The sequence below is a fragment of the Scyliorhinus torazame genome, chromosome 15, assembly GCF_047496885.1.
Source record: "Scyliorhinus torazame isolate Kashiwa2021f chromosome 15, sScyTor2.1, whole genome shotgun sequence".
Taxonomy (NCBI): Eukaryota; Metazoa; Chordata; class Chondrichthyes; order Carcharhiniformes; family Scyliorhinidae; genus Scyliorhinus; species Scyliorhinus torazame.
This window is the reverse complement of record NC_092721.1, coordinates 197,529,135-197,550,469: the sequence shown is the minus strand read 5'-3', so window position 1 is coordinate 197,550,469 and position 21,335 is coordinate 197,529,135. Positions and strand designations below refer to the sequence as shown.

Genomic DNA, 21,335 nt, shown 5'->3' with positions numbered 1-21,335 from the left:
ATGGTAAATAATGTCACAAACCCTTCGCAGTTAACAAACGCTTAACTCTTCCTGCTCCTATTTTCTATGTTTCTACAGCCCTCTTCGAAAGAAAATGTAAGAAAGAAAATGTGAAAAGTAGGAGCAGGGGTAGTCCATTCAGCTCCTGGAGCATGTACCACCAGTCAATGGCTGATCTGAACTGTGGTCTTAACCCCATTTTCTTGTCTATTCTCCCATAACATATGCCTCCCTTGTCGATAAAAATCTGTCTAATTCAGCCCTGAATATAGGACCCACGGCCTCCACTGCTCTCTGTTGAAGAGAATTCCAAAGACCAGTGACCCACCTGAGAGAAAAAAGCAGTGTCTCGTAAATCAGCAATTTCCCCTCGACTCCCTTTTCTCTCTCCGCCCAAAGTCTTTCTGGACAGAAGTCCTGCGCTCCATGCTTGGAGCAGCACGCAGCCGCACGTCACAGGCGTTAGTGTAAAGGCAGCGCTCTCCCAACGTTGACCCTAGATGGGATCTGTGGCCCTGCTCCCAGAGAGGAACTTTCCTCCTTCAGTTGCTGCAAAGTGCGGAGTCGCCCTCACCTACGAGCCAGATGTTTTAGGGGTTCACAGCACTCCGCCAGAGATTTGGGCACAAATATCAGGGCTGACACTCCAGCGCAGTGCTGAGGAAGCACTGCACTCTCCACCTTGCAGGTCAGACGTTAAGCTGACTGTCCTCTCAGGCCAACATAAAGTTGTCACAGTCACTACTTCAAGGAAGAGCATGGGGTTCTTCCCAGGATCCTGATCAATATTTATCCCTCTACTAACATCACGCGGATTTAAAGTGATTGGTAGAATGATTCGGAGGGGCAATGAGGAGAAGATGTTTCACCCAGAGGGTGAAGTCATTGTTGGGATGGAACCCTCAAGTGCTCTGGACCAAACACTGGGAAGTGGGGTTAGGATTGGGGGTGCTCGTTTTCCAGCTGCCGCAGACACGATGGGTCGAGTGTCCTCTTTCACTTTCTACGATCATTAAAACAGAGTATCGGCTCATTATCTCGCTGATGTTTGTGGGAGCTTGCTGTGCACAAATTGGCTGCCACCTTACCTACATAGTGACCAGCACTGTTGCTTCACAGCGCCAGGGACCTGGCTTGGGTCACTGTCTGTGCGGAGCCTGCACGTTCTCCCCGTGTCTGCGTGGGTTTCCTCCGGGTGCTCCGGTTTCCTCCCACAAGTCCCGAAAGACGTGCTTATTGGGTGAATTGGGACATTCTGAATTCTCCCTCCGTGTACCCGAACAGGCGCCGGAGTGTGGCGACTCGAGGATTTTCACAGTAACTTCATTTCAGTGTTAATGTAAGCCTACTTGTGACACCAATAAAGATTATTATCTTTACGACAATGGTTTCACCATCACTGAATTCTAATTCCACCATCGAACCAAGGTCTCTAGATTACAAGCCTAGTGCCAACACCGCTACACCCCTGCCTCCCCACTGAGTTGCAAGCACGCTGTATAAAAAGAATTTAATGAGATAATTAAGATCTGACTGCATGACGTAAAACCGATGAAATTTAGCACTAATCTCATTCAGAGAGAACACAGGATGATTTGCGGAAATGTGGGAAAAATGGTACACTGTAATCTCTCCAATCCAGGAACCTATTATCATAGAATTTACAGTGCAGAAGGAGGCCATTTGGCCCATCGAGTCTGCACCGGCTCTTGGAAAGAGCACCCTACCCAAGGTCAACGCCTCCATCCTATCCCCATAACCCAGTAACCCCACCCAACACTAAGGGCAATTTTGGACACTAAGGGCAATTTATCATGGCCAATCCACCTAACCTGCACATCTTTGGACTGTGGGAGGAAACCGGAGCACCCGGAGGAAACCCACGCACACACGGGGAGGATGTGCAGACTCCGCACTGACCCAAGCCGGAATCGAACCTGGGACCCTGGAGCTGTGAAGCAATTGTGCTAACCACTATGCTACCGTGCTGCCCCTAAATTGTTCCGAACTATCATGTAGCCAGAGATCTTTCAAGCAATTTGATAATGGCCCTCGACATCGTCAGCGGCATTTTAGTTCAGCACTTTAGATACAGGGAATAGCGAGTATTTGGAAAAGTTTTTTTAAAAATTGATACTGCCTCACAATATTTTATCTGTTTTACACTTCAGGTAAATATTTATATCTATAGTGGATCTGCGGTTCACACACTTGTGATTCGGCAACCCAACGTCATTCTCTCTTCCAGAAAATTCAGAAAAGACTTGAGGTGGAATTTGGCCATTTTGAGATTAGGTGAGGTGGTGGAGGGCCCTGGCCAACCAGAATGGAGGGTTCCAGATTCTGTGCTTGGAACCTTATTAATCATGTATCAGCGAGTTCACCTTTCGACTGCCTCTGGTGGGCCTGCTGCTGATCCATCCACCCTTAAAGCACTTAACTGGTTAGTTTGACAGCTGGGTACCCCAAAGTTACTCAAGGCCAAAGGGAGATGTATTAAACAACGCAGACAGCTGGGTGTGTGCGGAAGCTGTCAATCACAGCTTAGTGAAAGGAATTTCACTGATAAATGAATGAACGGCTTGCAGATCAAAGATCTGAGGGGGTTTAAACCCAACTGCCTGGTTTTCTTATTCCAGGAATGCGTCAACTGACCAGCAGGACCTGGTGATTGGCAATTCAGAGCGTATCTCCTCATCACCAATTGTTTATTTATTTGTTCATGTGACATGGACATCACTTTCTAGAGCCCAGCATTTGTTGCCGTCCCCAATTGCCATGGAGAAGGTGGTGGTGAGCTGCTTTCTTGAACCGCTGCAGGCCATGTGGTGTAGGTACACCCACTGTGCTGTTAGGGAGGGAGTTCAGGGATTTTCACCCAGTGACAGTGATGGAACGGTGATATATTTCCAACTCAGGATATGCATGGCTTTGAGGGGGAACTCGCATGTTCCCATGTGTCTGCTGTCTTCGTTCTTCTAGGCGATAGAGGTGACGGGTTTGGAAGGTGCTGTCTGTGGAGTCTTGGTGAGTTGCTGCAGTGCATCTTGTAGATGGTACACACTGCGTCCATTGTGTGTCGGTGGTGGAGGATATTAATGGTTAAGGTGGCAAATGGGATGCAAATGAAGCGGGGCTGCTTTGTCCTGGAAGGTGTCGAGCTTCTTGAGTGTGGGAGCTGCGTTCATCCAGGCAAGTGGAGAGTATTCCACCGCACTCCTGACTTGTAGATGGTGGACAGGCTTTTGAGAGTCAGGAGGTAAGTTACTCGCTGCAGGATTCTCGGCCTCTGACCTGCTCTTGTAGCCACAGTAAATATGGGGAGGCGCTGGCGTAGTGATATTGTCACTGGGCTAGTTACCCAGATTAATGCTCTGGGGACCCGCCACTGCAGATGGTGAAATTTGAATTGAACAAAAATCTGGAATTAAAAGTCTAACGATGACCATGAGTCGATTTTCATAAATGACCATCTGGTTCACTTTAGGGAAGGAAATCTGCCGTCCTTACCCGGTCCGGCCTACATGTGACTCCAGGCCCACAGCGATGTGGTTGACTCTTAACTGCCGCCTCGAGGGCAATTAGTGACGGGCAATAAAAGCTGACACATGAACAAATGTTTAAAAATCTAATACTGGTCCAGTTCAGATTCTGAGCAATGGTAACCACCAGGGTGTTGAAGATGGGGGACTAAGAGCACTAGTAACAGAGTGCATCATGAACTCCATGTGAATTTACAAGCCCATGGAGAGGAGTTTGCTGGGACATCCATAGATGTGAGGAAAGGATGCGTCAACGGTGGATAGGGAATTGAAAGAACACCGCTTGAGTTTGGTCACATACCTGAAATGAGAGGGCAAAGGTGTTCCACTCCTCGTGCCAGCGATGGTACAGGAAACCGATGGCGACGGCACAAACACCGAGTACCACAACAATTCCAATCTGAGAGAGAGAGAGAGCGCGTTAATGCCCGAGGATTACAACTCACGTCATTGCACCTGAAAATGGGTGCGATCTAACCGAAAATGTTCTAATTTCGACAGTGCAGAAGGAGGCCAATCGGTCCATCGAGTCTGCACCCTACCGAGATCCACCCTATCCCCGTAACCCAATAACCCCACCTAACCTTTTGGACACTAAGGGCAATTGATCATGGCCAATCGACCTAACCTGCACATCTTTGGACGTGTGGGAGGAAACCGGAGCGCCCGGAGGAAACCCACGCAGACACGGGGAGAACGTGCAGACTCCGCACAGACAGTGACCCAAGGCCGGAATCGAACCCCGGTCCCCGGAGCTGTGAGGCAGCAGTGCTAACCACTATGCCACCGGGCCACCCAGGTGGGTTCGGCTGGGAGTTTCTCTGGCTCTGTCGCCGAGTTCCCCTCCACTATCTAACCACACTTAGTCACTTTTCCGGGCCCTGGGGAGTTTTTCACCGGATCAACCCACACTTCGGGCGGAATTCACCGGCTGTTTCCGCTGACGGGATATTCCGGTCCCACCACCGCCGCACCCCCGCCACAGATTTCCCGCCGACAAGCGGCGTATTCAACAGGACGTCCCGCTGACAATGGCGGGACCAGAAAATCCCACTGGTGGGCCGCCTCTGCCCCACCCCGGTGGGTTGCTCGGTAAAACTCTCCCTTAGAATTTTTTTCCACCGCTGGGGAGCTGAAGTCGCCGACCAGACCGGCTCCTCAGAGATCGGGACGTCATTTTTAAAGGGTGCCCCGATCTCTAGGTGAGTTTGAGGGTCTCTAACATGGGCAATGTCACCCCCCGCACACGTGGGCACTACCCCCCCCCCCCCCCCCCCCCCCCAAGTGAGGACACCCTGCTATGTGGTCGCTGGGGATCCCTTCCCTTTTCTGGCCTTCCCACGCCCACTTTCGGGCCCCTTCCTCCACCCCCACCCTTCACACACACCCATCCGCCCGTCGGCAGTGCCATCCTGTTACCTGGGCAGCCACCCTGGCACTGTGTGTCTTCTTTGCCAATTAATTTCAAATGTGACCTCGAAACAATGGTCCATTGGTCAGGACAACTATTTACTTCCTATTTTCTCTGCCATTTTGAGTTCCTCCGTTAGATCTCTCCCGAAGCTTGTCTGCTCTAAGGTGAACACTCCCACCTTCCCCAATCTCTCCACATAACTGAAGCCCCTCACCCCTGCTACTATCCTGTTAAATATCTCCTGTAACCTCTCTCCAGGACTTTCACAGTGTGCGGCAAGATTCCCAGGATGCAAAAAAAAGGACATGGAGATCCTCAACAAAAGTGAGTGACTGGCACTAATTGAGGGCACAAACTATCTGCCACGTTATGCCCAAAAGACAGCGCGGCCTACAGATGCCGGGAGATCTCTCTTCTGGGATCTCCACTGCTCACCATGCCTCGCGAGATCTAACACGATCCCCTGATCTACCCGAGGCGTTGGGATCTAATCCCTTTGCTTTGGAGACCTCGGGAGGGCGGCGTTCAGTGCTGGGGTGACCCTCACAAACGGGGTCCAGACAGAATGGCACTGGTGGGGGTCACCCAGGGGGATCGGAGGCCCCCAGGTGTTTGCGCCTTGGGCAGGGTGGCACCCTGGCACTGCTGGTGCCACCTGGGTGCCAGCCTGGCATTGCCAAGGTGCCCAGGTGGCACTGCCAGATGCTGGGGCACTGCCGGGCTGGTAGTGCTGAGGTGCCAGGCTGATATATTTCCTCTGCCAAAGATCGGGTCTGGAGGTGCTGTTCGCGTGTGAGATGAGGTCAGGACTACCTTTTAGGTGAGTTGTTTTGTTTTTTTAAATGACATCCTGATCTCTTCCTGCATTGAGGAGTTCTGGTGAGTGAAGCTTCTCAGTACAGGAAGTGGGGCTGATGCACAATCAATACTCTCGAGACAAAGAGGAGTCATATCTAATCGGCTTTAATCAGCTAGAACTGTACCCAGCAGCGATGATACAGAAAGTGAAGGCTGCTGGGACAGCATCAGTTCTTATACCCCGCCTCTCAGGGCGGGGCTATGTACATTAGCCAATGGTAGACCCCTAGGTCTAGCCAATGGTCATTCACCTCTCAGGTACTGCAATAGCTGGTATTACCACAGGGGCTAAGTGCAGCCTTGGCGGGGCATTCCCCACTGAGGTCCCAAATTGAAACAGAATCCCGATGGATGGCGTGGTTTTTCTCGGCTAAGCGCCCTGAGAAAGGAGAATGACTACCTCAGGAATATGGAGAATCTACAGCACAGAATCAGGCCATTTGACCTGATTAACTGATGCAGGTGTTTACAGGTCACGCGAGACACCTGGAGAATTTTTAAATGCTGGTTTCACCTCGCCATTATCTCTAATCACCCTCAATCCTGCATCACCCTCTGGAAATCCACCGATCTTGGATCGGGAATTCCCGATATTTGCTTGAAGTTGTCTTATTACACTCAAGGTGCAAGACAAGTGCAAGTTTATGGTCAGTATCATTGCAGGCGACGTTAATTACGTTTACTCATCTTTCTCCCTCCACGCATCACAACCACAGCCCCCTTCCTCACCACCCCAATATCCCTCCATTCTCCTTCCCCTCGCAGATCCTGCAGACTGAGAGCGGCTGAAAGTCATGGAGGCGTTACATTACCTTGTGACACCAGAATAGGTGCAAACGCTGGCCTTCGCTTAGCAAACAAATCGCCAGAACCTGAAAGCACAAAGCGGAACATTTCATGGCTTCCGAACAAAATAAATACCATTGAGCTAGTTTTGCACAGAGACCACACGGTCCACCAGGAGCAAGAGGCGCCTTCATTTACATAGCACCGCTCATAACCTCGGGGCATCCCAAAGCATTTAGCAGCCAATCGAGCATTTTTTGCGAGGTGTAGTCTCTGTTGCAATGTAGGAAACATAGCAGCTAATCTGTGCACAGCAAGATCCCACACACAGCACCATGACAGTCACCGGATAATCTGTATTTTGGCGATGCTGGCGAGAGGCATTGTTGGCTAGAACACCGCGCGCAGTGTTTCCCTCTGCGCATCTTTGAGATGGTTCTGAGGGGGGTTTTGGCCGATTGTCTGTGCGCCAGCCATCAAACGTCTATCTATTCAAATCCCTCTTTCCAGCGCTTGAACCTGGTATGCTCTGGCATTTCAAGTGACCATCAAGGGATCAGTCTGATTTTCTTTAAAGTAGGCAAAGTTTGAAATCAAAGATACAGACAAAGTGAATAAAGTTGCAAGATCCCATGGTTTTAAACAAATCAAAATAGACTTAAAAGTAACACAATTTATAATATATAATTTATACTCTAACCGTCAGCATTTTGTTTCTGAAATATTCCGAGAGGCCAGCGAGCCAGTCTGCAGCTGTGGGTGGTGCTGCCGATCGCCAGCCGAGCAGGATTCTCCGGCGTGCGGTTAGCGAAGCGAAGGCGAGGCGTTGGCCCCCTTCCCCATGTGTAGCTCCGGTTGCTCCGATACCCCGAAGATTGCCACTGTTGGGCATGGCTTCACCCTCACCCCCACAACCTTGGACATTGCCTCGGAGAAGGCTGTCCAGAACTCAACAAGTTTTGGGACAAGCCCAGAACATGTGGATGTGGGTTGGCCGGGCCCCTCTGGCACCGTTCACATTTGTCCTCCACCTCCGGGAAGAACCTGCTCATTCGGGTTCTGGTCAGGTGCGCTCTGTGCACCACTTTGAACTGCATTAGGCTTAGCCTTGCGCAGGAGGAGGTGGAGTTCGCCCTGCTCAATGCTTCGCTCCAGAGTCCCCAACCCACTTCTGTCCCCAGTTCATCCCCCCATTTCCATCTGGTCTCGTCGAGTGGTATTCGGGCCCTCTCCAGTAGCTGTCCATAGATTTTCCTGCAGAGTCCCCCTTCCTTACTGTCCGTGTTCATCAGGCTCTCTAATAGTGTGGTCTCCGGGGCCCAGGGGTATCCTACTGTCTCTTTGGGGAGGAAGTGTTTTATTTGTAGGTGCCTCATTTCCTGTCCTGTCGGTAGTTCCCATTCCCCCGTTAGTTCGTTTAGTGTCGCTAGTCTGTTTCCCGTGTGTAGAAGAGCCTAACCGTCCTGTCTTCATTTTTTAAAGGTTGTGTCTAGCATGGCTGGGGGAAACCTGTAGATGGGGACCATGGAGGAACATCTTTGTCAGCCCAAAGTGTTGTCTTAATTGGCCCCACGTTTTCAGTGTGGCCGCTAACACTGAGCTGGATGTGTATTTGGCGAGGGGGATGGGAGTGCTGCTGTGGCTAGGGCCCGGAGGGTCGTCGCCTTGTAGGAGGCTTCCTCCATCCGCACCCACTCCGAGTTGGATTCGTGCACATGAGGGCAAATATGAATTAACAGGAAAACTGTGGGTGAACACACCACACTGCACAATAAATGGCAGATGCAACCGAGACAGACCCCACGGATTTCTTACCAACCCACCCAGACGTCAGTGCCCACTGTTAGTCACACAATCCCGTTAAAACTCTGTCACCCTCACAAGGGATTTCAAATCTTCACTTTGGAAGATTTAGCCACTGAATTCCCTCAAAAGCCGCTTCGACTCAGACTGCCCTTAACAACTGCTCAACTCCTGATGGTTTAACCTCTTCTCCTAAGATTGCATTCCCCTGGTTTCCTGAGGCTGCACTCCACCACCTACCGATGGACACAACTCCAGCTCTTCAGCCAAGCCAAGCGAAACAGTATTGCACCAAAGGATCACCTTTATCCCAATGACCTGCAGCACGGAGTTAATGACCTTCCATTGCCTTTCCAACTCTCCGGGGCTTCACGGAGCTCTACCTGCACGGAGCCATTACACAGCATTTATTTTGTTGTCTTGAGCCTCTTATCTTGTTCACCTCATGGTGGTTCATTCCCCAGTGGTTTCTGTCTCTCTGGGCTCTCCTTCTCTATATGCTCTCCCAATAGCTCCTCCTTCTCTGAATCCCCTCCTCCTGTCATGGGACTGTCCATTTTTTTTTGCCGCCATTATGTTCTTCACAGTTAAAATATGACGCCATGTTCATAGGACACGTCAATTTTTATCCCGCCAAACACACCGCATTTTTAATTAAAAGTATTTTAAACAATCTGAGCCCAGCATTGTTAGTGAGGAACACTTGGTATTTCAAAAATGGTTTTACGACATTTCTACTAATTTTTGACTCCCTGGGCGCGATTCTCCGAAATGGAGACAATGTCCCGACGGCGGAGTGAAAACCGGAGTGTTTCACTCCGGCGTCGGAGTCCGCTCCCAGCCCCCTAATCTCCCGCCCTCGGGGGGGGGGGGGGGTGAGGAGCCGCGTCGCGGATTTTACACGCGCCGGGCCTTGGCGCCGTGTAAAAAGCGGCGCCTGGCTGGCGCCGCGTAAATGACGTCACCCGCGCATGCGCGGTTGCCGTCCTCCCCAGGGCCGCCCCGCAAGAAGATGGCGGATGGATCTTGCGGGGCAGCGGAGGAAAGGAGGTCCTCCTTTAGAGAGGCCAGCACCTTTGCCCTCCATTGTTTAGCTCAACTAGGCGAGGCCAGACTGCTCCGAGGAAGTTTCACCAATCTGTAATGAATACGGCGTAAACTGCAAGGATTCCAATTGCAAACTGTGTACTGATTGCAAATCAGTAAGCCAGCCACTTGGGCTGTCTCCTTCTCTCCTTCCCCTCTCTCAGAATCGCACAGAAGTGGGCCATTTAGCCCATCATTCCTCTGCCAGCCCTTTGAAATATCCAGTTGATCCCATTCCCCCCTGCTCGCTCCCCACAGCCCTGCAAACGTTTGCTTCTCAAGGATATGTCCCATTCCCTTTTGGAGGTTACAATTGAATCTGCTTCCACCATCCTCTGAGGTGAAGCATTCCAGATCATGATGCTTCACCGTATAAAGATAATTCTCACCGTCAACTGCTTTCTTCATCAATTATCTTAAAGCCGTGTCCTCCGGTTCCTGATGCTCAGAAACAGTTTCTCTCTTATGTCCTGTACCGGGATCTTCATGACCTTGAACAACTCTATTAAGTCTCCCTTTAACAGAGTGGATAGGGAGAAATTGTCCCCACTGATAAAGGATCGAGGACGAGAGGGCGCAGAATTAAAGTGGCTTGCAAAAGAGGCAGATGTGATGCGAAAAGAAAACCTCTTCACTCAGCGAAATGAAAAATGAAAATCGCTTATTGTCACAAGTCGGCTTCAAATGAATCTACTGTGATAAGCCCCTAGTCGCCACATTCCGGCGCCTGTTCGGGGAGGCTGGTACGGGAATCGAACCCGCGCTGCTGGCCTTGTTCTGCTTTGCAAGCCAGCTGTTTAGCCCACTGTGCTAAACCAGCCCCGAGTGGTTGGGGGTCTGGAATGCGCCGCTTGGAGGTGTGGTGGAGGCAGGTTCAATGGAGGCATTCAAGAGGGCGTTAGGTGATCATTTGAATAGAAATAATGTGCAGAGATACGGAGGAAAGGACAGGAGAAAGGACAGGAGAATGGCACTGAGTCACGATGGTAACTTGGGAGAGCAGGTGCAGACACGATGGGCCAAGTGGCCTCCTTCTGCGCCAGAACAATTCTGCGATTATACAAAGAACAAAGAAAAATTACAGCACAGGAACAGGCCCTTCGGCCCTCCAAGCCTGCGCCGATCCAGATCCTGTATCTAAAACTGTCGCCTATTTTCTAAGGATCTGTATCCCTCTGCTCCCTGCCCATTCATGTATCTGTCTAGATACATCTTAAATGACTCTATTGTGCCCGCCTCTACCACCTCCGCCGGCAATGCGTTCCAGGCACCCACCACCCTCTGCGTAAAGAACTTTGGGATTATCTGCTCTGAAGCGAGCAATCCAGGCTTCTCCAGACTCTCCACGTCAGTTATCCCAGGTATTATTCTCCTGAATTCCCCCTTGCAGCCACTCCAAGACTTTGACATTCTCCCGAAAAAGCACAATGCCCAGGATTGGACACACTCCAGCTGGGGCCTCCAAACGGGGCTCTCTAAAGCTTCAGCCGTCTCAGTTTCTCTGTATTTCTCTTTCTCACTTCAGGAATGAACTCATTCAACCCTCTTGGCCTGTGTCGCTCAATCGTTCACTCAATCATGTGCAGTGTCTTTTCCTGTTCGGCCATGAGGGACGGCCCACCCGTTGGGCTGTGTTGCACCGTTCACTTACCAGTAAGATTGCGATGTAAGTGAAAAACGCCCCTGCCACACCAAGGACCACCACGGACCAAGGAACCCATTTTCCACCATAAAAATTCCTGGGGGAAGAGAAGAAAAAAGTAAGTTCCCCATCCAGAGTTTTGCACTTGCAATGTTCGTGTTCTCACTTGTGATTGACAAGGGGGTCAAAGGTCATTGGGAGGCAGGGCAGGGGAGTTAAGACCACAATCAGAGTGGCCACGATCTTATTGGATAGCAGTGCTGGCTTGAGGGGCTGAATGGCCCACTCCAGTTCCCAATTCCGGTACTGTTGTAAAACATTTTGCTCATTAAAGCATACAACACAAAAGGAGGCCATTTGTCCTGTCAAACCTCGGCTAGCCCCTTGAAGAAGCTGTACAGAGCCCTACTTCGCCGATACCTTGCATTTTTTCCTTTTTTTAAAAAGATGTAGCACATTCCCTCCTGCAAGCTCCTCTTGATTCTGCTACCAACACCCTTTCTAAGTGTGTCCAGAGCATAACACCTCACTACACCAAAACAAATCTCCCGGATCTCCCCCTCTGCTCCCTTCACCATTTACCATAAGTTTGTGCCATTTGGTTACTGGCTCTCCAGCCACTGGAACGTTTCCCCCGAACTACTCTTTCAAAGCCCTCCATAATTCTGTACGGCTCTATCAAACCTCCCCTTAGGGTTCTCTGCGCTAAGGTCAACAACCCCAAGGCCTCCAGCCTCACCATATAACAGAAGTTCCTCATCCCTGGTATCAAATCTGGCAAATCTCCTCTGCACCCGATCGATGTTCAACGCCTTGATATCCTTCCTCACGTGCAGTGCCTGGAACTGCACCCAATACTCCAGGTGAGGCCCAACCAGCGACCCGTAAAGTTTGCCCATAGGTTCCCTGACTTTGTACCCTGTGCCCCAATTTGTAAAGCCAAGGATCTGGCATTTCAAACGGGCTCATTGACTTGTTCCGCCCTCGTCAAAGCTTCACCTTCCTGAAGCTGTTCAAAAACGTCGTTCTCAGAACAGTATCTGTCAGTGACTACTGCGTTTGTGCTCACCGACCCAATATCTTTCGTCCGTTAAATGGAAAAGCCCAGTAGACATAGGGACGGCACGGTGGCACAGTGGTTAGCACTGCTACCTCACAGCTCCAGGGTCCCTGGTTCAATTCCGGCCTCGGGTGACTGACGGTGGGATCTGCCGGTCTCGTCGACAGCAACCCCCTGCCACGGGTTCCCCGGCGACAGAGGGTGTGAACAAAGGGAAACTCTGTCAACAGTGGCCGGACCGGAGGATCCCGCTATCGGCCGATGGCGGATCACCTCCGCAAAACACACCTGGCTAATCGATATCGGGAGTTGTGAAAATAAACTTACAGACAAGACTGCTTTCTAGATGATGGCAGTATTGAGTTCTATTTCAGTTTGGCAACTAGCTTCTCCTTCTTGAGTTCTGTGACCCACGGCAGGGTGGCCCTTGCCCATTATTTGCCAAAGTACAGCAAAAGCCGTGAGGTCGGGGCACAGAGACCACCTCAGCTGGAAGGCGGGTCAAGTCCTGTGGGTGTTGGCGTTATGCTGACCCACACACTAGCGGTCTCGCCAACTGAGCTAACCATCTCCTCCCTTTTGCAAGGAAGTAAAATGTAGTTTCGAAACCTCAACTTATTTTTTACTGAGGTTATGAAAATCAAGTCAATACTTATTTCCCTATTTTTCTCGTTCCCTCCCAGAAGGGGCTGCCTCTTGCTGTGCTCTGGTGCCTGGACTGCTGACAGGCCAGGGTTTGAACATCTGACCATCAGACCTGCATTAGCATAGTAATACGCTGAAGAGAGCCTTTACCCACCAGAATGGTTATATATACAGCAATCCATTTTAAAATCTTGCATTTAGGCTGTCAACCTTTTACATTATAAATTCCTATAACACACGGTGGTGCATTGGTTAGCACGGCTGCCTCACGGCGCCTTGGACCCGGGTTCGCTCCCCGCCCCGGGTCACTGTCTGTGTGGAGTTTGCACATTCTCCTCCTGCCTGCGTGGGTTTCACCCCCACAACCCAAAAAGATGTGCAGGTTAGGTGGATTGGCCATGCTAAATTGCCCCTTAATTGGAAAGAAAAATAATTGGGTACTCTACATTTATAATAAAAGAACTAAAAATAAATTCCGATAACATTTTATTCCAGTACAAAGGATGTGAAACTTCAGTTAAGTGGGGATATGAGAAACAGCAGAGAAATGTATGGCTAAATTTAAGGCGGTGTTCAAGATCATGGCGGGTATTGAATAGGGGTATTGAAAAGTAAATAAGGAGAGGCTGGTTCTGGGGGCAGAGGGTCAGTAACCAGAGGAAGAGAATTGGCAAAAGAACCAGAATGTAACAAATTTGTAAATCTAATAAAACCTGACCGACAGTACTTCTGGTGGACATAAGATTGGAACTTTGACAGACGCTGGCCCCTGGTATCGGCCGAGCCTGGGGAAAGCCACGGGGGCTGGTTTAGCACAGGGCTAAAGAGCTGGCTTTTAAAGCAGACCAAGGCAGGCCAGCAGCACGGTTCAATTCCCGTACCAGCCTCCCCGAACAGGTGCCGGAATGTGGCGACTAGGGGCTTTTCACAGTAACTTCATTTGAAGCCTACTTGTGATAATAAGCGATTTTCATTTCATTTTCATTTTCATTTCATGTGGTTAAAGTGCCCACTTTTATTTTGAGCATTGTTAATTTAGAGAGTCCTTCGATACGTATCACTGAAGATCTCTGTGATGATATGCATAATTCGAGTTTGTACATAATGTTATGCATGACCATCTGCCACTAGGTGGCAGTGTAAACCCATCACGTCACCATGTGATCTGGGAGTTGGGAGTAGGTCGTGCTGGGAGCTAGACATATTTGCAGTAGTTCCACAATAGTTGTTTAATGTTAGTTGTTTACTATTTTATTTATCCTAGTTATCTTACCACGCAGTTGTTCCACAATAAATTATTTTAAACTACATGTTCTGCAGTTCATCATTCACTTCATACAGGACATGACAATCTCCACAAGCAATCCTGATTTAACACATTGGGACCTGCGTCGCAGTGACTAGTTTGTTAATGACTTGAGAAAATCAGAGTTGAGAGAGCATCTCCTGCCAATGTCCCACAGCCAGATGTGGCTCCTGAAATGTTTGCCCAGCCCTGGCACAGGTGCTCAAGTCTCTGGGGTGGGATTCAACCCCATTCCCTGCCAACTCAGAGCCGTTGAAACACAACAGACCCTGCCAGCCCAGATGGGCAAGTTCAGAACTCAGCCCGCCATCAAGTACCAAATCCAAGATGGCAGATCCACCTCAAAGTGCCGCCAGGGGCAACCGCTGAACTTTGCCGTCACCAATTCCACGCCAGAGAACAGCCACCCAAGCAGCTCTGAGGGCACTGCCGTTTCCATGCGGTTTCTACGGCACCAATCCTGAAAGGGAAAACAGTTAGCCCACGCCACGAAATGCTCCACAAGACCAGGGACTCACCAATCGAAATCATTGTAGTCATTCCTTGCTTCGCCCCAAAAGTAAAGGAGCACAAACGCCAGGCCGAAGGTCACCACCAGGATTCCGAAGCAGAAAAATTCAAACTGGAGGAGGAAGGAATAGCAATGGAAGGAAATTAGGAAACTGTAGAATCGAACGGCACAGAATTAGGCCACTGGCCCAACATGTCTATGTGAATCTATCCAATTGGTCCAACTATTCTTTCCCCAGAGCTCTGCAATTCTTTCCTGTTCAAGTACTTATCCAATTTTGAAAGTCACAATTGAATTTGTTTTCCAGGCAGCGAGTTTCCGATCACAACAGCCTACTGCATGTAAACAATTCTCATCTCCCGCTTTCATTCTTTACAAATGTTGTGTGCCCTATGGTTGCTGACCCGCCTGCCAGTGCAAACGCTTTCTCCCTGTAGGGTCCAGCAAACACATTTCGCAGTTGAACATCTCCGTTAACCCTCTCCTTAACCCTCTCTGCTCTCTGCCAATTCTGAAGGGTTGGCTATCTTTGTCACTCTGAGTTACGCGAGAACCGATTGGGATAAGGAAAACACATTTCAAAGGCAAGCTTGGTCTTCTAATACTCTCATCGTCCGAGCGCAAACTGTACTTTGGGCCCCCTCTTTATTTGAAACCTATTGCCTCTCCTGGTAGATAGCGCAGCACGGTAGCACAGTGGTTAGCACAGTTGCTTCACAGCGCCAGGGTCCCGGGTTCGATTCTCGGCTTGGGTCACTGTCTGTGCGGAGTCTGCACGTTCTCCCCGTGTCTGCGTGGGTTTCCTCCGGGTGCTCCGGATTCCTCCCACAAGTCCCGAAAGATGTGGTGTTAGGTAATTTGGACATTCTGAATTCTCCCTCTGTGTACCCGAACAGGCGCCGGAATGTGGCGTCTAGGGGATTTTCACAGTAACTTCAATTGCAGTGTTAATGGAAGCCTACTTGTGACAATAAAGATTATTAAAATTATTAATTTGGTATCGCTGAGTAGAGGAAGTATATCCAAAAACCCACCTTCAGCCTTAACAGCCTGATGCAGTTTAAAATTGTAGACTACAGATATGTTCGTGCCACGCCCTTTTTCTAAGCATCGGACCACCTGGCATTTCACAGGAGCGATTACTGTAGATCACGACGTACAGGACGACTCTGCATGTGAATCAACCCCTTTTTCAGCCACAGCCTGATACACTTGCATTCGTATCCAACCTCAGCTTTAGATGTTGTAATTATTGGAATCTTATAACCGAGCACAAGGGATCGAGCAGGTGAAACGGGCAGTGTGACAAAGATGTGTGGGAGATAAAGACACGTCTATTCTTTGCGTCAGATATCGATGACAGTTCAAAATGGTGACCACGCACACCCATTGCTAGTAGTTCAATTTTATACTTGGTGTATATCTTGTGGTGATATGCATATGCATAGCAATGTATATATTTGGATGTAAGACCTCCGACCAGCAGGTGGGGACAGTGATCCACCATGCGACTCCACAGATCAACAGTTGGTAGTAAGTCATACTAGAAGACAGTCGCATTAGAAGTAGTTCCAGGAGAATTCACTTATTCGTTGCCGTTTGTATTATAGTTTCTTTAGTAATCTTTCCACGTGTTCATTTTGTGAGTCAAAGAACTAGATGTTCTATGTGCATCTTTACCACGGCCACAACACAGAACATAACAGTGGACCCCAGTTTTCAAGGCTTCAAAAGCCAATTTATACGCCGACATAAAATGTAGGCCGTTCGGCCCGTTGAGTCTGCTCCGCCATTCAATGAGATCATGAATGATCTGATGCGATAATCCTCAACTCCACTTTCCCGTCTTATCTCCATGACCCTTGATTCCCGACTGACTAATAATCGGCCTTGAACATACTTAACGACCCAGTCTCTACAACTCTCTGCGGTAAAGAGTTCCACAGATCAATTACCGCCTGAGAGAAAAAAAATCCTCATCTGTCTTAAATGGGCGAACCCTGAGTCTATGATTTCAAGATGATCAGCAAAGGCGCTAGGAGTGAGATGAGGAGAAAGATCGTTGCTCAGAGAATTATTGGGGTTTGGAATGCGCTGCCTGGACAATGGTGGAGGTGGATTCTATAGGAGGTTTCAAAAGAGAGATGGATATGCATTTGATGTATACTGTGGAGCAGCACAATAGCACATAGGGTAGCACTGTTGCTTCACAACTCCAGGGTCTCAGGTTCGATTCCCGGCTTGGGTCACTGTCTGTGCGGAGTCTGCACGTTCTCCCTGTGTCTGCGTGGGTTTCCTCCGGGTGCTCCGGTTTCCGCCCACAAGCCCCGAAAGGTGAATTGGGCATTCTGAACTCTCCCTCTGTGTACCCGAACAGGCGCTGGAGTGTGGCGACTTGGGGCTTTTCACAGTAACTTCATTGCAGTGTTAATGTAAGCCTACTTGTGACAATAAAGATTATAAAAATAAAAATGATGAACTTAGAGGGCTTCGGAGTTAGCGCTGGAGAATGGGACGAGCTAAGTAGCTCTTTTGGGAGCCGGTGTAGACACGATGGGCCGAATGGCCCCCTTCTGTGCTGCAAATAACAAAATATAACAAACAAAAAATAACAGAAAAAAAACAGACAGCAATCAATAAAATGCACCTTTGGCCTAATTACAAAATCAATACTGCAGAATATTGATCAGATGCAACATTAGAAAAATTGTTTACTCAGTTGCAAATAAATTGTTTAACCAGCAAAAGCCAATAATCACCTAGCCTTCAAAGAACATAATTAAAGGTAGTAATTGTAGTAACTGGCACCTTTAAGGGGTGATCTTCTGAAGGGTCATGTGACCCAATCATCCAATCAGTAGTTACCACGTGGAATCGCCGAGCAGAACACGGGGGTGGGATTCTCCCCTGCCCGGCGGGGCAGGCGGTCCCGGTGCCGAGGAGTGGCGTGAATCACTCCGGCGTTAGGCCGCCCCGAAGGTGTGGAATCCTCCGCACTTTCAGGGGCTAGGCCGGCGCCGGAGTGGTTTGCGCCCTGCCGGCGGCGCGGAAGGGGCTTCGTACCACGCCAACAGGCGGCGAAGGGCCTCCGCTAGCCGGCGCGAGTTGGCGCATGCGCGGGAGCAGTTCATCTCCGCGCCGGCCATCGCAGACTTTTACACCAGCCGATGCGGAGGAATTGAGTGCCCCCACGGCACAGGCCCGCCCACGGATCGGTGGGCCCCGATCGCGGGCCAGGCCACCGTGGGGGCACCTCCCAGGGCCAGACCCCCCCACACTCCCCCGAGGACCCCGGTGGCCACCCGCGCAGCCAGGTCCCGCCGATAGGTACCTACTCTAATTTACGCCGGCGGGACCGGCCAAAAGCAGGCAGCCACTCGGCCCATCGCGGGCGGAGAATCGCCGGGGGGGGGCCGCTGCCAGCGGCCGCCGACCGGCGCGGCGCGATTCCCGCCCGCGCCAAATCTCCGGCGCCGGAGAATTCGGCAGCCGGCGGGGGCGGGATTCACGCCGCCGCCCCGGCGATTCTTCGACCCAGCGGGGGTTGGAGAATCCCGCCCGGGGTGTTTGTTCAGTTTGATCCAGGAGGCAGACTGCCAGCACCGTGGCTGCACGCTGTAAATAACATGCAGTTTACAGAGGCACGGCGGCACAGTGGTTAGCACCGCTGCCTCACAGCACCAGTGACCCGGGTTCGATTCCGGCCTTGGGTGACTGTCTGTGTGGAGTTTGCACGTTCTCCCCGTGTCTGCGTGGGTTTCCTCTGGGTGCTCCAGTTTACTCCCATGGTCCAAAGATGTGCAGGGTAGGTGAATCGACCATGCTAAATTGCCAATGGTTAGGTGCGGTTACGCAGTTTCAGGGATATGGCTGGGGAGTGGGCCTAGGTCAGGTGCTCTTTCAGAGGGTTGATGCAGACGTGATGGGCTGAATGGCCTCCTTCTGCACTGTAAGGATGCTATTCTATGATAAACATTTGTTGTTTGTACCTAACTAGTGGGCCAAGTTACCACATTTGGTGCCCAGGTAAAGGAAAGCAGCAAGTGTGCTTGTAAGATCATCGGCTCAGAACCTGGTCCAGTTGAAGTCAGGTTTATAAGTAGAATTTAGCTGCAGACATGGCCGTCTCTGGTAAAGTGGATCCCTTCAACGCCTCGGCTGAAGATTGGTTGCAATATGTTGAGCGACTGGAATTTTTCTTCAGAGGAAAGGGAGTTGAGGAGGAAGGTAAGAAGAAAGCGATATTGTCAAGCACGTGCGCAAGCCACGCTTACAATTTAATTCACAGCCTTACAACCCCAAATGCACCGTTTGTAGAGATTGTGAATTTAGTAAAAGGGCATTGCCACCCAAAACAATCCGTGATTTTGCAACAACTAGAATTCAATTCCATGGGAAGAGCCCCAGGGGAAACCATTACAACCTGCATGAGAAGGCTCAGGACAATTGTGGGATCTGTGACTTTGGAACAACTTTAAATGATATGCTGAGAGATCGCTTCGTTTGTGGAGTCAATGAGAAGGCAAAGGAAGTTGCTGGCAGACACCAAGGTTAATTTAAATAAGGCATTGGAAATAATGTTAGCAATAGAGAGTGCCGCAAAGGGTGCCCAGGACGTTCGGAGCACGCAGCAAGGCACAGTCCAGTTAGCACAAGAATCTACAGACAGCAGTGGTGCCAAAAGCAAAGACTTAATTTGAAACCGGGGAACAAATATAGAAGCTGGTGGAGTTAGAACATTCAGGAGAATTAATAAACAGCCTCGGATCGGTACAGAGTGTTACAGGTATGGGGGAAATCACTCTCCAGAGATTTGCAGATTTGAAGAAGCGGAATACATTTGCCCGTTAGCGGAAAGGTCATTTGAAGCACAGATGCCAGGGTAAGCAGAATCCGCCTAGTAGCAACAGAATGAGCAGTTCAGCATCAGTACATTTTTCTGCAAGTGATCGGAACTTTCAGGAGATGAATAGTGTGAAGACGGACATGGTAGCCTCCATTACAGCATTGTTATTGGTCAATGGAAGACTATCAAGAATGGAAGTAGACGGCTGCTACCACAGTAGGGAAGCAGACCTACAGATATCTTCAAGAAGGCATTAAATGCCACTGAGGCTGCAGAATACATCAGCTAGATTGGCTGCCTACATGGCGGAGGCCATAAAGTTAGTGGGGACGAGACCTATGAGTTATGGGCGGCAAGCTGTCCAACTTCCATTAATCATGGTGCCTGGCGAAGGACCAAGTCTAATGGGTCATGACAGGCTCCAAGAAATTAAACTTAACTCGTTGGAAATGTTTCAGAATTTAAGAAAGGGACCAGCGTGAAGTAATCAGGGAAGGATCAGGATGTTTTTCAGGATGAACTGGGAAAAGTCAAACATTTAAAGGCAAAAATCCAGAAGCCATCCCCAAGTTTTTCCGGGCTAGGCCTGTGCCCTCTGTATTGCTGGAGAAAGTTGAATCCGAGCTAGAAACGCTTGAAGAACTGGGTATCATCCAGATAGTCCAGTCTGCAGAAAGGGCAGCCCCCACTGTGCCTGTTGTTAAACCAGATAAGACAGTCTGCATCTTCTGGGACTATAAATTAATGATAAACCAGGCAGCAAAGCTGGACAGATATCCTATTCCAAAGATAGAGGATTTATTTGCAAGACTGGCTGGAGGACATTCATATATGAAACTGGATATCAGTCATGCATATCAACAGTTGGAGTTGGATGATGCTTCCGGAGGATGCTTCAGGGCAGCACGGTACCACAAGTGGATAGCACTGTGGCTTCACAGCGCCAGGGTCCCAGGTTCGATTCCCCGCTGGGTCACTGTCTGTGCGGAGTCTGCACGTTCTCCCCGTGTCTGCGTGGGTTTCCTCCGGGTGCTCTGGTTTCCTCCCACAGTCCAAAGACGTGCAGGTTAGGTGGATTGGACATGATAAATTGCCCTTAGTGACCAAAAAGGTTAGGAGGGTTTATTGGGTTACGGGGATAAGGGGGGAAGCGAGGGCTTAAGTGGGTTGGTGCAGGCTCGATGGGCTGAATGGCCTCCTTCTGCACTGTATGTTCTACGTTCAAGATGTGTGATTTTGATGTTCACAAAGGATTATATCACTCGCCTTTCGGCGTTTCAATGCCATATTTCAGAGCACCATGGAACGTTTATACAGGACTTGCCACGTGTCGTTGTATATTTGGATGACGTATTGATTACTGATTATTGGTGCACACAAAGAAGAACTTTTGGATAATCTTGAAGAACTACTGAGAAGATTTCAGGAAGGGGAAAGTTTACCTAAAAAGAGAAAAATGCACTTTCCAAGCCAGCAAAGCCGCTTCCCGCGGCGGTTACCGTGTGGATACCCAGGGACTGCATCGGGCAAAGTAAGGGCGATAAAAGAGACATCGGATTCTAGGTTAATTAATATGGACATTTCCTTCCCAATCTGTTAATGCTATTGGCTCCTTTACACGTGTTACTGAAGAAACACCAGAGATGGTTTTGAAAGCACCAGAGAGATGCTTTTAATAAGGTCAGGCAACTATTACATTCATCCTGTCTACTGGTACATTTTGACTCATCCAAGAAGTTAGTGCTAATGGGCAATGCCTTCCCATATGGCGTTGGGGCAGCTTTATCTCACAGAATGGATGACGAGTTTGAGAGGCCTTTGGATACGTGTCAAGAA

At 49.7% G+C, this 21,335-nt stretch overlaps 1 protein-coding gene across 6 annotated transcripts in view; it reads right to left on the bottom strand.

Annotated features, from left to right (window-relative positions):
• Positions 1-21,335, bottom strand: part of gdpd4a (glycerophosphodiester phosphodiesterase domain containing 4a) — a 112,833-nt gene that overhangs the window by 36,951 nt on the left and 54,547 nt on the right. For all 6 annotated transcript variants that reach the window (XM_072477382.1, XM_072477381.1, XM_072477380.1 and 3 more), the window contains 4 exons: positions 14,661-14,764; positions 11,141-11,228; positions 6,627-6,686; positions 3,844-3,942 (listed from right to left, as the gene is read on the bottom strand). In XM_072477382.1, coding sequence (XP_072333483.1) covers positions 3,844-3,942; positions 6,627-6,686; positions 11,141-11,228; positions 14,661-14,764 — 351 coding nt within the window. The remainder of the gene's footprint in view (positions 1-3,843; positions 3,943-6,626; positions 6,687-11,140; positions 11,229-14,660; positions 14,765-21,335) is intronic.